General features: G+C 42.5%; 1 protein-coding gene across 1 annotated transcript in view; it reads left to right on the forward strand.

Annotated features, from left to right (window-relative positions):
* Positions 1-16,257, forward strand: part of LOC311110921 (VPS10 domain-containing receptor SorCS1-like) — a gene marked incomplete at both ends in the record, with an annotated part of 73,117 nt that overhangs the window by 27,935 nt on the left and 28,925 nt on the right. The window contains 4 exons of the mRNA XM_084153560.1: positions 10,068-10,247; positions 11,763-11,909; positions 12,004-12,106; positions 12,815-12,891. Coding sequence (XP_084009686.1) covers positions 10,068-10,247; positions 11,763-11,909; positions 12,004-12,106; positions 12,815-12,891 — 507 coding nt within the window. The remainder of the gene's footprint in view (positions 1-10,067; positions 10,248-11,762; positions 11,910-12,003; positions 12,107-12,814; positions 12,892-16,257) is intronic.

The following is a 16,257-nucleotide window of genomic DNA, read 5'->3' on the forward strand; positions in this document are numbered from 1 at the left end:
GATGTTGCTGTTGGCTAATCACTGCTGCCCCCGAAGCAAGCACCAGTTAGCCTTGAGCTAGCCTCAAGCCAGGCCCATATCCCGGCTATCTACCTCTCTGTCTACCGGACGGGAGTAGCCAGCTAACTAGCTACTTGCTATTAGCCACCATTAGCGGTTTTTCACCATTGTCCGTGGCCTGCACTACCTACCAGCCAGCTCTAGCCTGGACTATTGTCTGCACAGCGCGTTATTGACCCAGAACCTATCGGTTTTTCTGCCGGTATCACTGAATCACTGGACCTTTAATACCGGATCATCGCAACTAGCTAGCTGTAACCAAATGGATGTAGTTGTTGGCTAATCAGCCCTGAGCTAGCCTCGAGCTAGGCCCATCTCCCGGCTATCTACCTCTCTGTCAACCGGACGGGACCTCCTCGTGTTGACACGGAGCCCCGCCGATCCAACACGACTGGTCTGCCGACGAAATCGTCTGATGTGGTTTCAACAGGCTCCCCGTTACGACGTCGACCACGAAGATCCATCTGCTAGCCCCGGCCCGCTAGCACACGCAAGCCATGGCCTCTTGCTCGCCAGTGCTGTAGCAGCCCCTGAACTACCTCCGAACTCTCCTATTTCTGTTCACCGGACCTTATGATAACTCAGCTATACAGCTGATGCCTGCTGGACTGTTCCTTTATACGGTACCACATCCTGTTTATGTTTAGCCTCAGCCCAAACTTTGTCGCCATTACCAGCTGTTGTCTTAGCTCTCTCGAATAACACCTGTGATTGCTTTATGCCTCTCTCCCATGTCAATATGCCTTGCTTATTGCTGTTTCGGTTATTTCTTATTGTACTATTTCACTGTAGATCCCCCAGCCCAGCTCAACCTGCCTTAGATAGCTCCTTTGTCCCACCCCCCATACACGCGGAGACCGACTCAATCGGTGCCTTCAGTGATGCTATCTCTTTCATCGTTACCCAACGCTTAGGTTTACCTCCACTGTACTCATATCCTTCCATATCCTTGTCTGTACATAATGCCCTGAATCTATTCTACAACGCCCGGAAATCTGCCCCTTTTTTTCTCTGTACCCAACGCACTAGAAGACCATTACTTAAAGCATTTAGCCGTATCTTTATTCTACTCCTCCTCTGTTCCTCTGGTGATGTAGAGGTTAACCCAGGCCCTGTAGCCCCCAGTATCACTCCTACTCCCCAGGCGTTATCATTTGTTGACTTCTGTAACCGTAAAAGCCTTGGTTTCTTGCACGTTAACATCCGAATCCTCCTCCCTAAGTTTGAGTTATTCACTGCGTTAGCACACTCCGCCAACCCTGATGTTCTAGCAGTGTCTGAATCCTGGCTTAGGAAGGCCACCAAAAATTCAGAAATGTCCATCCCCAACTACAACATTTTCCGTCTCGATAGAACTGCCAAAGGGGGTGGGGTTGCAATCTACTGTAGAGATAGCCTGCAGAGCTCTATCGTACTATCCAGGTCTGTGCCCAAACAGTTTGAGCTTCTACTTCTAAATATCCACCTTTCCAGAAATAAGGCTCTCACTGTTGCCACTTGCTACAGACCCCCCTCAGCCCCGAGCTGTGCCCTGGACACCAAATGTGAACTGATTGCCCCCCATCTATCCTCAGAGATCGTACTGCTTGGTGACCTAAACTGGGATATGCTTAACACCCCGGCCAACCTACAATCTAAACTAGATGCCCTCAATCTCACAAAAATTATCAACGAACCTACCAGGTACAACCCTAAATCTGTAAACATGGGCACCCTCATAGATATCATCCTGACAAATTTACCCTCTAAATACACCTCCGCTGTCTTCAACCAGGATCTCAGTGATCACAGCCTTATTGCCTGCGTCCGTAATGGGTCCGCGGTCAAACGACCACCCCTCATCACTGTCAAACACTCCCTAAAACACTTTAGCGAGCAGGCCTTTCTAATTGACCTGTCCCAGGTATCCTGGATGGATATTGACCTCATTCCGTCAGTAGAGGATGCCTGGTTGTTCTTTAAAAGTGCTTTCCTCTCAATCTTAAATAAGCATGCCCCATTCAAAAAATGCAGAATTAAGAACAGATATAGCCCCTGGTTCTCCTCAGACTTGACTGCCCTTGACCAGCACAAAAACATCCTGTGGCGTACTGCATTAGCATCTAACAGCCCCCGCGATATGCAACTTTTCAGGGAAGTCAGGAACCAATACACACAATCAGTTTGGAAAGCAAAGGCTAGGTTTTTCAAACAGAAATGTGCATCCTGTAGCACTAACACCAAAAAGTTTTGGGACACTGTAAAGTCCATGGAAAATAAGAGCACCTCCTCCCAACTTCCCACTGCACTGAGGCTAGGAAACACTGTCACCACTGATAAATCTACAATAATTGAGAATTTCAACAATCATTTTGCTACGGCTGGCCATGCTTTCCACCTGGCTACCATTACCCCGGCCACCAGCTCTGCACCCTCCGCTGCAACTTGCCCATGCCCCCCCCCCCCCGCTTCTCCTTCACACAAATACATATCAGCTGGGCTAGACAATCTGAACCCTTTCTTTCTAAAATTTGCCACCAAAATTGTCGCAACCCCTAGTACTAGCCTGTTCAACCTCTCTTTCATAACGTCCGAGATCCCCAGAGATTGGAAAGCTGCCGCGGTCATCCCCCTCTGCAAAGGGGGTGAAACTCTAGATCCAAACTGTTACAGACCTATATCCATCCTGCCCTGCCTTTCGAAAGTATTTGAAAGCCAAGTTAACAAACAGATCACCGACCATTTCGAATCCCACTGTACCTTCTCAGTTTCCGAGCTGGAGATGGATGCACCTCAGCCATGCTCAAGGTCCTAAACGATATTATAACCACGATCAATAAAAGACAGTACTGCGCAGCCGTCTTCATCGACCTGGCCAAGGCTTTCGACTCTGTCAACCACCGCATTCTTATTGGCAGACTAAATAGCCTTGGTTTCTCTAATGACTGCCTCGCCTGGTTCACCAACTACTTCTCAGATAGAGTTCAAAGTGTCAAATCGGAGGGCCTGTTGTCTGGACCTCAGGCGGTCTCTATGGGGGTGCCACAGGGTTCAATTCTCAGGCCGACTCTATTCTCTGTGTATATCAATGACGTCGCTCTTGCTGCTGGTGATGCTCGGATCCACCACTATGCAGACGACACCATTTTGTATACATCTGGCCCTTCATTGGACACTGTGTTAAAAAACCTCCAAATGAGCTTCAACGCCATACAACACTCCTTCCGTAGCCTCTAACTGCTCTTAAACACTAGTAAAACTAAATTCATGCTCTTCAACCGAACGCTGCTTGCATCCGCCCACCCGACTAGAATCACTACTCTCGGCGGGTCTGACCTAGAGTATGTGGACAACTACAAATACCTAGGTGTCTGGTTAGACTGTAAACTCTCCTTCCAGACTCACATTAAGCATCTCCAATCAAAAGTTAGATCTAGAATCGGCTTCCTATTTCGCAACAAAGCCTCCTTCACTCATGCTGCCAAACATGCCCTCGTAAAACTGACTATCCTACCGATCCTTGACACTCTACTCAGCAAATTGGATGTAGTCTATCACAGTGCCATCTGTTTTGTCACCAAAGCCCCATATACTACCCACCATTGTGACCTGTACACTCTTGTTGGCTGGCCCTCACTACATATTCGTCGCCAAACCCACTGGCTCCAGGTCATCTATAAATCACTGCTAGGCAAATCCCCGTCTTATCTTAGCTCACTGGTCACCATAGCAACACCCACCCGTAGTCTGCACTCCAGAAGGTATATCTCACTGGTCATCCCCAAAGCCAACACCTCCTTTGGCCGCCATTCCTTCCAGTTCTCTGCTGCCAATGATTGGAACGAACTGCAAAAATCTCTGACGCTGGAGACTCTTATCTCCCTCACTAACTTTAAGCGTCAGTTGTCAGAGCAGCTCACCGATCACTGCACCTGTACACAGCCATTCTGAAATTAGCCCACCCAACTACCTCATCCCCATATTGTTTTTTATTTAGCTAATTTGCACCCCAGTATCTCTATTTGCACATCGTCTTTTGCACATCTATCATTCCAGTGTTAATTACGAAATTGTAACTATTTTTGCACTATGGCCTATTTATTTATTCCCTTACCTCCATAACTTACTACATTCGCACACACTGTATATATATATTTTCTGTTGTATTTTTGACTTTATGTTTTGTTTACCCCATATGTAACTCTGTGTTGTTGTTTTTATCACACTGCTTTGCTTTATCTTGGCCAGGTCGCAGTTGTAAATGAGAACTTGTTCTCAGCTGGCTTACCTGGTTAAATAAAGGTGAAATAAATAAAAAATAAAAAATCCAGAGGCTGCGCTCCTAGCGGCTGGGGAATTTAATGCACGGAAACTTAAATATGTTCTACCTCATTTCTACCAGCATGTTAAATGTGCAACCACAGGAAAGAAACTCTAGACCACCTTTACTCCACACACAGAGACGTGTACTAGCTCTCTCTCGCCCTCCATTTGGCAAATCTGACCATGATTCTATGCTCCTGATTCCTGCTTATAAGCAAACTCCAAAGCAGGAAGCAACAGTGACTCGGTTAATGAGGAAGTGGTCAGATGATGCAGATGCCAAGCTACAGGACTGTTTTGCTAGCACAGACTGGAATATGTTCCGGGATTCTTCCGATGGCACTGAGGAGTGCACCACATCAGTCGCTGGCTTCATCAATAAGTGCATCGATGACGTCGTCCCCACAGTGACCGTACGTCCTACCCCAACCAGAAGCCATGGATTACAGGCAACATCCGCACTGAGCTAAAGAGTAGAGCTGCCACTTTCAAGGAGCGGGACTCTAACCCGGACGCTTATAATAAATCCCGCTATGCCCTCAGACGAACCATCAAACAGGCAAAGAGTCAATACAGGACTAAGATTGAATCGTACTACACCGGCACTGACGCTAATCGGATGTGGCAGGGCTTGCAAAAAATTACAGACTACAAAGGGAAGCACAGCCGAGAGAGGACCAGTAAAATGAGCCCACCAGACGAGCTAAATCACTTCTATGCTCGCTTCGAGGCAAGCAACACTGAAGCATGCATGAGAGAATCAGCTGTTCCGGATGACTATGTGATCATGCTCTCCGTAGCCGATGTGAGTAAGACTTTTAAGCAGGTCAACATTCACAAGGCCGCAGGGCCAGACGGATTACCAGGACATGTACTCCGAGCATGCGCTGACCAACTGGCAAGTGTCTTCACTGACATTTTCAACATGTCCCTGACTGAATCTGTAATACCAACATGTTTCAAGCAGACCACCATAGTCCCTGTGCCCAAGAACACTAAGATAACCTGCCTAAATGACTACCGACCCGTAGCAGTCACGTCTGTAGCTATAAAGTGCTTTGAAAGGCTGGTCATGGCTCACATCAACACCTTTATCCCAGAAACCCTAGACCCACTCCAATTTGCATACCACCCCATAAGATCCACAGATGATGCGATCTCTATTGCACGCCACACTGCCCTTTCCCACCTGGACAAGAGGGACACCTACATGAGAATGCTATTCATTGACTACATTTTTAGTCGCTCTTATCCAGAGCGACTTACAGGAGCAAATAGGGTTAAGTGCCTTGCTCAAGGGCACATCGACAGATTTTTCACCTAGTCGGCTCGGGGATTAGAACCAGCAACCTTTCGGTTACTGGCACAACGCTCTTAACCACTAAGCTACCTGCCGCCCAGCTCAGCTTTCAACACCATAGTGCCCCGAAAGCTCATCCTTAAGCTAAGGACCCTGGGACTAAACACCTCCCTCTGCAACTGGATCCTGGACTTCCTGACGGGCCGCCCCCAGGTGGTAAGGGTAGGTAACAACACATCTGCCACGCTGATCCTCAACACGGGGGCCCCTCAGGAGTGCGTGCTCAGTCCCCTCCTGTACTCCCTGTTCACCCATGACTGTATGGCCAGGCACGACTCCAACACCATCATTAAGTTTGCCGACGACACAACAGTGGTAGGCCTGATCACTGACAAAGATGAGACAGCCTAAATTTGCAAAATTGTCTAAAAACCTGTTTTCTCTTTGTTATTATGGGGTATTGTGTGTAGATTGATGAGGGATTTTTATTTCTTTAATACATTTTAGAATAAGGCTGCAAAGTAACAAAATGTGGAAAAAGTCAAGGGGTCTGAAAACTTTCCGAATGCACTGTATATATATATATATATATATATATATATATATATATATATGTGTGTGTGTGTGTGTGTATATGGAAATATTTAAAGTATTTATTAAACCTTTCACAGAGAAATATCAACACAGAACTGATATGCAAACATCATACTAACAACAGAATAGTTGTAGGGTAGAGTGGGGTAAGATGAGCAAACGTGGTAAGTTGAGCCTAGGGCTGTTGTGGTGACCATATTACCGCCACACCGGCGGTCACGAGTCGTGAAGGCAGTCAAATGCCACGTTGCCTTTTAGTCACGGTAATTAGGCTTCTCCAAGCTCTGATGCTGCTGATGGTCATTAGTAGCCTACCAAACTTGCTAACTGCCTGATACTCAGCACTCTATTGTCCCTCTAATCACTCTGACATCAATGCAAATGAGATCGATAATATCTAATCAAACACTTCATGAGAGCCCATGAGCTCATGTTGCACAACATTTCTATAGGCTATGCAATTGTGCGAGAAAACAGAGTGATGTCCTCTATTAAAAAGTGGAGGATCCCATCAGCTTTCTATAGGCTAGGCCTACTATATTTATTTCTCAACTTTCCTAATATTAAGCACATTGCTTATCTTTACAACAGGAGTATAGCCTACCTGGCTGTCATGAAAAGAACCACGGGAAGAGCATCCTCCATTCGCTATTTAAGTGCATAGATTACATGTATTTTTTCCTACTGACCCTGTTTCGAGACAGGTGCATGATAATGGTCTATTCTAAATAAATAAAAATTCACACATATATTATTTAGAATATGTAAAGGCAAGATTAAATCAAGAATAGTCTGATGGGTGACAATATTAGCATATCACTTGTGAATGATATATTATCACTTTTTTTTTGCTACGTTTTTTATAGTCACACACCTCATGTAGCCTAGCCCATAGGCCTATGTGTTTTGATAAGGTTTGTATAGCAAATAAAGTGGCCAAATAACTTCTTAAAATTAAGCACCTTAATCCACTTTACAAGGGGTGTAGAGCCTAACTGGCATACATAAGCAGCGCGTGAGTTGCAAGTTTGGGAAAGATAATTTTCACCCTAAAAATGCACCTTTATAATAAAAGCATCACATGCATAATCACATTTGCGGTCACTTTTGCTAATGGTATTTTCTGCTAATGGAACATTCGTGCTTATAGCCTACTGCCATGTGCGCATTGCTGCGCTTATAATGTGAAGAAATAGTCTAATAGTTTATCAACATTTAAAGCTAAACGTTCTGATCTGTTGCGTTAGCCACATTGCGTAAAAAAGGTTTATTGATGCTAGTGGTTGTATTAGTTTGGGAACTATCACATCCCACAATTGTCCCGACTATGTTTGGAATATTTATTTCTCGCACAGAATAGAATAGGTCGACTTTTGTACTATGGGGGATAGTAGATTGACATAGGCTAGGGCTTTTGCTGTTCGTTAGGCCTACTCATCTTGTTGGCTGACGAAAAGTAAATGTGGACAGTTCATCCAATATCTTCAATATGCACCTCGGAATTGGATAAGGACGCGCACAGCCTGTGAGAAAGACCCGATCACGTGATGGAGAGCCATGTGAGTGAGAGGTCCTTCGGAGCGCTCAGCACTCAGGGAGAAGGGCACAATGCAGCACTCCCGGCCAAGGGCACAACGGCCACTGGCCGCAAAAGGCATGGATTGTTTTAGGGTGCATTACGGTCACACAAATGGGATGCCGCCGTGAAATTCGAAGCATTATCAAGTGCTTGTCAAATTGTGAATGAGAGACTGATAAAGTGTGTACAGCCTGCGCAAAAAACTAAGCAGAGCTCATGCCTTTCAAGCAACCTTTTTCAAATCATCATTAGAGTCGCATCACGCAGACTTACAATGTATTAAAAATCTAAACATGTAGCCCAACGTTTGTAGAACAACTAAAGTTACATTAATAACTCTAAATTAAGCATATAGGAGTACCTATTTCTTTGTTAACCGCTCAACACAGAATAGCCGCATGTGTGCACTCCCTCAAATTGTTTGGAGAAAATATCCTTTCTATTTTATTCAGCTTTGTTCAATTGTATTCGTCATACTATAAAATAATATAAAATAATGTCACAGAATTCTAAGCAAATCTTGTCTGCTAAATGAACTAGTGTAGCCCACAGCCATTTGGCATAGCCAGATGAGGACCTAACATAAGGACAACTCAGAGTATGCTATTCTGTTCTTCTGAAATAGACTACATTTTCTTCATGTCATGCTTCTTTAGACCTGTCTAAAATAAATAATGGATTTATTGTGAAGGTGTAGGCTATATTACATGGATTTATTAGACTTTTTTAAATGTAGATGTTCCAAAGATCTGCATCAGTGGCTTGTGGCACCGTGTAGCTCAGTTGGTAGAGCATGGCGCTTGCAATGCCAGGGTTGTGGGTTCGATTGCCAGGGGGGCCAGTATGAAAATGTATGCACTCACTAACTGTAAGTCGCTCTGGATAAGAGCATCTGCTAAATGATGTAAATGTTGTAGGCTATGTGTGGAAGCCAGGAGATGCTAAATGTGTTTATGTTAATTACCATGAGACCCACAGTTATTTGCTTGACAATCACCGGCTGACAACATTTTGTGACTGCCACAGCCCTAGTTGAGCCACCCTTGTTTCTAGGAAACCATACTCAAAATTAATCTTCTCACTAAATATTTAGGAAAACATCATCATTTCATGGAGTCTGTGAAGGAAGAAACCACATGGAAAAAGTGGGAAGCAAGTTAGGTCCAGAAAATTGATTTTCACCAAGTCAAATGAACATATTGTGTTAGAGGTTTTACGACGCTTATATCTAAACCAATGTAGATCATTTTAAGATTGTTCTATACATCAGTTGGGGTCTCTATAAGCTTCAATAAGAGGTCCTCAACCTAGCATGAAAGTGCATCCTTCTACCTCTGTGGGATAGTAATATAGTCAAAATGTTTGCCTTGGGGTAAGTTGAGCAAATGGTTGAGCCAATAGCATGTTGAAGAAATTGAAGTGTTTTCTTCCCAGGCAAGGCATTATCTCTAGGATATGAGGTAACAACAGGGCTTGGCCTATGTTAAAAGTGTTTACAAAAGTACACCGCATTTGTTAGGTGGTAAGCCTGTGTTAAAATATGCTTCAAATTATTAAAAGACAACACAGTGACTGTGGTTGTGTTGATATGTGGTTGGGAAATAAAGATAGACATGGTTTTAAAAATGTAGTGGTAATATTTAATTCAGTACAGAAATGTGTAGGTGGCTTAACTTACCCGGGGTAAGTTGTGCCAAGAGACCACTTTTTTGGGACAAGCTCAAGCTATGTTTTCAAAACTGTAATGTTTACATGAATTCTGATTATTTCCAGGGATACATAACATCCTGAAATATATGTAGAGACTGTATCTTTGTTAGGAAGAATACTATATTTCCCTTGACGGAGTGATGCTGAATGCAAAAAAAGGCTAAACTTACCCCACTCTCCCCTACAGTTGTGTACAGAATTAACCCACTGGACACTGACTTGAATTCAACTTGAAATAAAACAAATTGAACCATGTCATTGGATTTAAGTTAAAAGTTGGGTGAAAAAATACAAACATTACAGAAATTCCTTTACGTTGATGACTTTTTGCAAATCCAATCAGTTTTCAACGTTGATTCAACATCATCACATTGCATTTTTTTAAATGAAATTAAATAGAAACAATAATAATTCAACCAGTTTGTGCACAGTGGGACTACTGCAGTCCTGAAACAAAATCCCTAAGGAAAATAAAGTTTGTATTGTATGGTATAGGATCCTAACCAATAATTCATTTTCCAGGACTTGCAGATAATCAGCACAGATGATAACCAGGTGGTGGCAGCAGTGCAGGACTGGCACCAGAATGACTCCTACAACTTGTACATGTCAGAGGCACGCGGTCTCTTCTTCACTCTGGCCCTGGAGAACGTAGTGAGCAGTGGGGGACCAGAGGGCAACGTCATGATAGACCTCTATGAGGTATGTAGCAATGTCTTAGTTAGACTGCCATCCCTGTTTGTATGCACACTACCACTTCTGACAAGAGGTCTCAACCTTCATGGCACAGATGGTACTGGAGTGCCCTTGCCATGTAACAGCTGGGCATCTTGTTGAAGCCCCGATCCCGGCTGTTCCCCCTTATTTCCTATGTTAGTAACTTAAGCGAACACATACTGTACATCAGTCATGATGAACTGCCATATCCAAGTATGCAGCGTTGTTAGCATATATTAGCATATATTCACTCATACAATATCAGATTGTTATAATCTACATTTATGAAGTATAGAGCTTTGTTAGCCATTAACTAGCAGGTCCATGCGTAACCAAGATTATATAACTTTATAAGGTACAGTATATAGCATTATTACATTAGCACATTTCCAGGTCTACACACAATCATTCTTGATTCAGTTCTACTATATCAACCTGAACTACTGTAGAACCTGCTCCCATATCTGTCTTCACTGACTGCTAGGTATAGCACTATTGACAACCTTACTGTCACGAATTCAGCCGAGGCTGCCCCTCCGCCTTCCTAGGGCAGGTTTCGGCGTTCGTCATCACCGGCTTACTAGCCACTACCACTCCATTTATCATCACTCCATTTGTCTTGTCTTGTCTTGTCTTGTCAATCACACACACTTGGTACTCATTCCCTCATTAGTCTGTGTATAAGCATTCCCTTTGCCCCCTTGTCCTTTGTGAGTGATTGTTCGTTGAGAGAGTGAGTAGCTCGGTTGAGCTACTCTTTACTTGTATGCAGCCAAGGTTGATTTTCCCTTGTGCTAGTTTCGTTCTGTCGCTATATGCGCTACATTATTGTACACTGAATAAACTCTTGATTTCTGTGTTTGACCTCCTGCGCTTGACTCCGTCATTCACACCTCATCACACTTACAAAGCAATGCCTACCCACACATGTAATCAGCGTTGATTACCTTCACCCTGAACTAGCAGTAAAAGCTACTCATGTAATTACATTAATACAACCATACAGCCTAGATAGCTATCAGCAACGATTACACTCATTGCTCATTGACTTCCATTAAAATCAGAATACGTGTTAAAGCTCACAGGACCAAACACACTGACTGGGAACCCTTTTTGTAAAGGCACTTTGAGTATTTAGAGGAGATGGCTTAACCAGTAATGCTACGAAAAGGTCTTGAAATGTTGATACAAAATGTGTGCACTCTGGATTGAGGAGCAGGATGTACTGGAATGATTGCTGTGTGTGAGTGCAGTGCATGCATCTCCGTTTGTAAATACAAAGAAATAGAAATGTCTTTGGGCTCCACCATATGTTGTTTTCACTCTGCAGAGACCCACAGATGGTCCAAAGTAGTGCTCCCTGTCAGAAATGCTATCGTGTACAGAAGACTTCACTTCCACCTCAAAACTAAGGCTTCAGCTTACTTACATTTGAATAATTTACAGTTCTAGCTTTTGACCCTCAATGTTTTTTTATGTCTCTGTTTCTCACGTTCCTAGGTAGCAGGGATAAAAGGGGTGTTCTTGTCAAATAAAGTTGTCGAGAACCAAGTGAAAACATTTATCACTTACAATAAGGGGCGAGACTGGCGTCTTCTACAGGCTCCTACCACTGATCTGAGGGGTACCAGACTCTACTGTGTACAGGTGAGTCTGCGTTTGCAAGTGGGAAATATCTGATAACCTGTAACAGTTTTGGTCTATAAACCACCTTATGTCTTTTTGTTTCGGTGTTTTTTAGCCCTATTGTTCATTGCACCTGCATCTCCATGTGTCTGACAACCCGTACACGTCTGGAAACATAGTCAGCAAAGAATCAGCTCCAGGAATTATAGTAGCATCAGGTAGGCACTATTTGATATATTTTATTTATTTTTACACTCATTAGCAATCCCCACAAGGACCTCTGCTCTCCCTCAGAGGGGTATAGAACAACACAGGAACAATGACTTAGCCAGCTAACATTGATAAACAACCAGAAATAACTATAGAATTTCTGGTTCATTAAGAAAGATACACTTAGATATGTATTTTAGGTTGTTGAGTCAATTTGACCATGCCCATTTCAAGCTTATCTTTCCAAAAAATAGAATGTTATTTCAGAATATTTAGGCAAGTTAGCTGGCTAAAGTCGTTGATCCTGCTTTGTTCCCAATTTGCAGTTTTTACATAACTCTTGCACTTTGCTATTTTTCCACCGTTAAAGACCCCTGTTATCTTTTAGCTCTGTTCTCCAAGTAAATGCTGGCATTCTGCCTTAAAACAATTTAGTCAGATCCGTTAGCACTGTGAAATTGATCACAGTATGCATGCACATCTATACTCACAGAAGAAGAAAAAACAGATACAGAAGAAAAGATTGGAATGTCTGAATGTCTCAGTAAATACTCACTTTTTAGGAGAGCTGTAGCCTGATGCAGTGTGTATGCATCTTTATTTTTATTTAATTGTGCATTAAATATATTGTAATGTGGGTTGAGAAGGCATAAAATGAAAGTTCATAATTGTTGAATGTGTTTACACTGTAACTATGCTATACCTTCTACATCAAGGTACCATTGGGCCAGAGCTGACCACTAATAATGTCAGCATTTTCATCACCTCAGATGCTGGAAACACTTGGAGAGAGGTACTGTGATTGAAAGAGACAGGCGCCACTGAAGTGTGACACAAAATCAAGATGACAGACACATTGATATTTTCTTCTATCGGCTTATGGTTCAATAATGTGGAGGAGGGAGCAAACTCTGGATGAATGATGCATGATATAGTTTGACATTACTCTTGATCACACGCCATGTGTACGGGAAGTAATTTTGGTTTTGGGAAGTAATTATTATTTTCCTATACAGCTTCTTAGGAGCTGATATTATTTGATGAGCCGTTTAAATATACGGTTGAAGTCGGATATTTACATACACCTTAGCCAAATACATTTAAACTCAGTTTTTCACAATTCCTGACATTTAATCCTAGTAAAAATGCCCTGTCTTAGGTCAGTTAGAATCACTACTTTATTTTAAGAATGTGAAATGTCAGAATAATAGTAGAGAGAATGATTGATTTCAGCTTTTATTTCTTTCATCACATTCCCAGTTGTCAGAAGTTTACATACACTCAATTAGTATTTGATAGCATTGCCTTTAAATTGTTTAACTTGGGTCAAACGTTTCAGGTAGTCTTCCACAAGCTTCCCACAATAAGTTAGGTGAATTTTGGCCCATTCTTCCTGACAGAGCTGGTGTAACTGAGTCAGGTTTGTAGGCCTCCTTGCTCGCACACACTTGTTTAGTTCTGCCCACACCACAGATATTCTATAAGATTGAGGTCAGGGCTTTGTGATGGCCACTTCAATACCTTGACTTTGTTGTCCTTAAGCCATTTTGCCACATCTTTGGACGTATGCTTTGGGTCATTGTCCATTTGGATGACCCATTTGCGACCAAGCTTTAACTTCCTGACTGATGTATTGAGATGTTGCTTCAATATATCAACATAATATTCCTTCCTCATGATGCCATCTATTTTGTGAAGTGCACCAGTCCCTCCAGCAGCAAAGCACCCCCACAGCATGATGCTGTCACCCCCATGCGTCATGGTTGGGATGGTGTTCTTCGGCTTGCAAGAGTCCCCCTTTTTCCTCCAAACATAACAATGGTTATTATGGCCAAACAGTTCAATTTTTGTTTAATCAGACCAGAGGACATTTCTCCAAAAAGTACGATCTTTGTCCCCATGTGCAGTTGCAAATCGTAGTCTGGCTTTTTTATGGCGGTTTTGGAGCAGTGGCTTCTTCCTTGTGAGCGGCCTTTCAGGTTATGTCGATATAGGACTCGTTTAACTGTGGATATAGATACTTTTGTACCTGTTTCCTCCAGCATCTTCACAAGGTCCTTTGCTGTTGTTCTGGGATTGATTTGCACTTTTCGCAAAAAAGTACGTTCATCTCTAGGAGACAGAACGCGTCTCCTTCCTGAGCGTTATGACGGCTGCGTGGTACCATGGTGTTTATACTTGCATACTATTGTTTGTACAGATGAACGTGATACCTACAGGTGTTTGGAAATTGCTCCCAAGGATGAACCAGACTTCAATTTTCTTTCTGAGGTCTTGGCTGATTTCATTAGTTTTTCCCATGATGTCAAGCAAAGAGGCACTGAGTCTGAAGGTAGGCCTTAAAATACATCCACAGGTACACCTCCAATTGACTCAAATGAAGTAAATTAGCCTATCAGAAGCTTCAAAAGCCATGACATCATTTTCTGGAATTTTCCAAGCTGTATAAAGGCACAGTCAACTTAATGTATGTAAACTTCTGACCCACTGGAATTGTGATACAGTGAATTATAAGTGAAATAATCTGTCTGTAAACAATTGTTGGAAAAATTACTTGTGTCATGCACAAAGCAGATGTCCTAACCGACTTGCCAAAACTATAGTTTGTTAACAAGAAATTTGTGGAGTGGTTGAAAAACTAGTTTTAATGACTATAACCTAAGTGTATGTAAACTTCCGACTTCAACTGTACATACACTACCAGTCAAAAGTTTTAGAACACCTACTCATTCAAGGGTTTTTCTTTATTTTTACTATTTTCTACATTGTAGAATAATAGTGAAGACCTCAAAACTATGAAATAACACATATGGAATCATGTAGTAAACAAAAAAGTGTTAAACAAATGAGATTCTTCAAATAGCCACCCTTTGCCATGATGACAGCTTTGTACACTCTTGGCATTCTCAAACCCGCTTCACCTGGAATGCTTTTCCAACAGTCTTGAAGGAGTTCCCAAATATGCTGAGCACATGTTGGCTGCTTTTCCTTCACTCTGCGGTTCGACTCAGCCCAAACCATATCAATTTTGTTGAGGTCAGGGGATTGTGGACGCCAGGTCATCTGATGCAGCACTCCATCACTCTCCTTCTTGGTAAAATAGCCCTTACACAGCCTGGAGGTGTGTTGGGTCATTGTCCTGTTGAAAAACAAATGATAGTCCCACTAAGCCCAAACCAGATGGGATGGCATATCGCTGCAGAATGCTGTAGTAGCCATGCTGGTTAAGTGTGCGTTGAATTCTAAATAAATCACTGACAGTGTCACCAGCAAAGCACACCCACACCATTACACCTCTTCCTCCATGCTTTATGGTGGGAACTACACATGCGTTCACCCACACCGCGTCTCACAAAGACACGGCGGTTGGAACCAAAAATCTCCAATTTGGACTCCAGACCAAAGGACACATTTCCACCGGTCTAATGTCCATTGTTCGTGTTTCTTGGCCCAAAAAAGTATCTTCTTCTTATTGGTGTCCTTTAGTAGTGGTTTCTTTGCAGCAATTCGACCACGAAGGCCTGGGTCTTCCATTCCTGTGGTGGTTCTCATGAGAGCTAGTTTCATCATGGCGCTTGATGGTTTTTGCGACTGCAGTTGAAGAAACGTTCAAAGTTCTTGAAATGTTCTGTATTGACTGACCTTCATGTCTTAAAGTAATGATGGACTGTCATTTCTCTTTGCTTATTTCAGCTGTTCTTGCCATAATATGGACTTGGTCTTTTACCAAATAGGTCTATCTTCTTTGTACCCCCCCATCTTGTCAAAACACAACTGATGCATTCCAGGTGACTACCTCATGAAGCTGGTTGAAAGAATGCCAAGAGTGTGCAAAGCTGTCATCAAGGCAAAGGGTGGCTATTTGAAGAATCTCAAATATAACATATATTTTGACTTGTTTAACACTTTTTTGATTACTACATGATTCCATATGTGTTATTTCATAGTTTTGAGGTCTTCACTATTATTCTACAATGTAGAAAATAGTAAAAATAAAGAAAAACCCTTGAATGAGTAGGTGTTCTAAAACTTTTGACCGGTAATATATATATATATATATATATATATATATATGTATATATATATACACACAGTTGAAGTCGGAAGTTTACATACACCTTAGCCAAATACATTTAAACTCAGTTTTTCACAATTCCTG

The sequence above is a fragment of the Coregonus lavaretus genome (genome assembly GCF_964263955.1).
Source record: "Coregonus lavaretus genome assembly, chromosome: 36".
NCBI lineage: Eukaryota > Metazoa > Chordata > Actinopteri > Salmoniformes > Salmonidae > Coregonus > Coregonus lavaretus.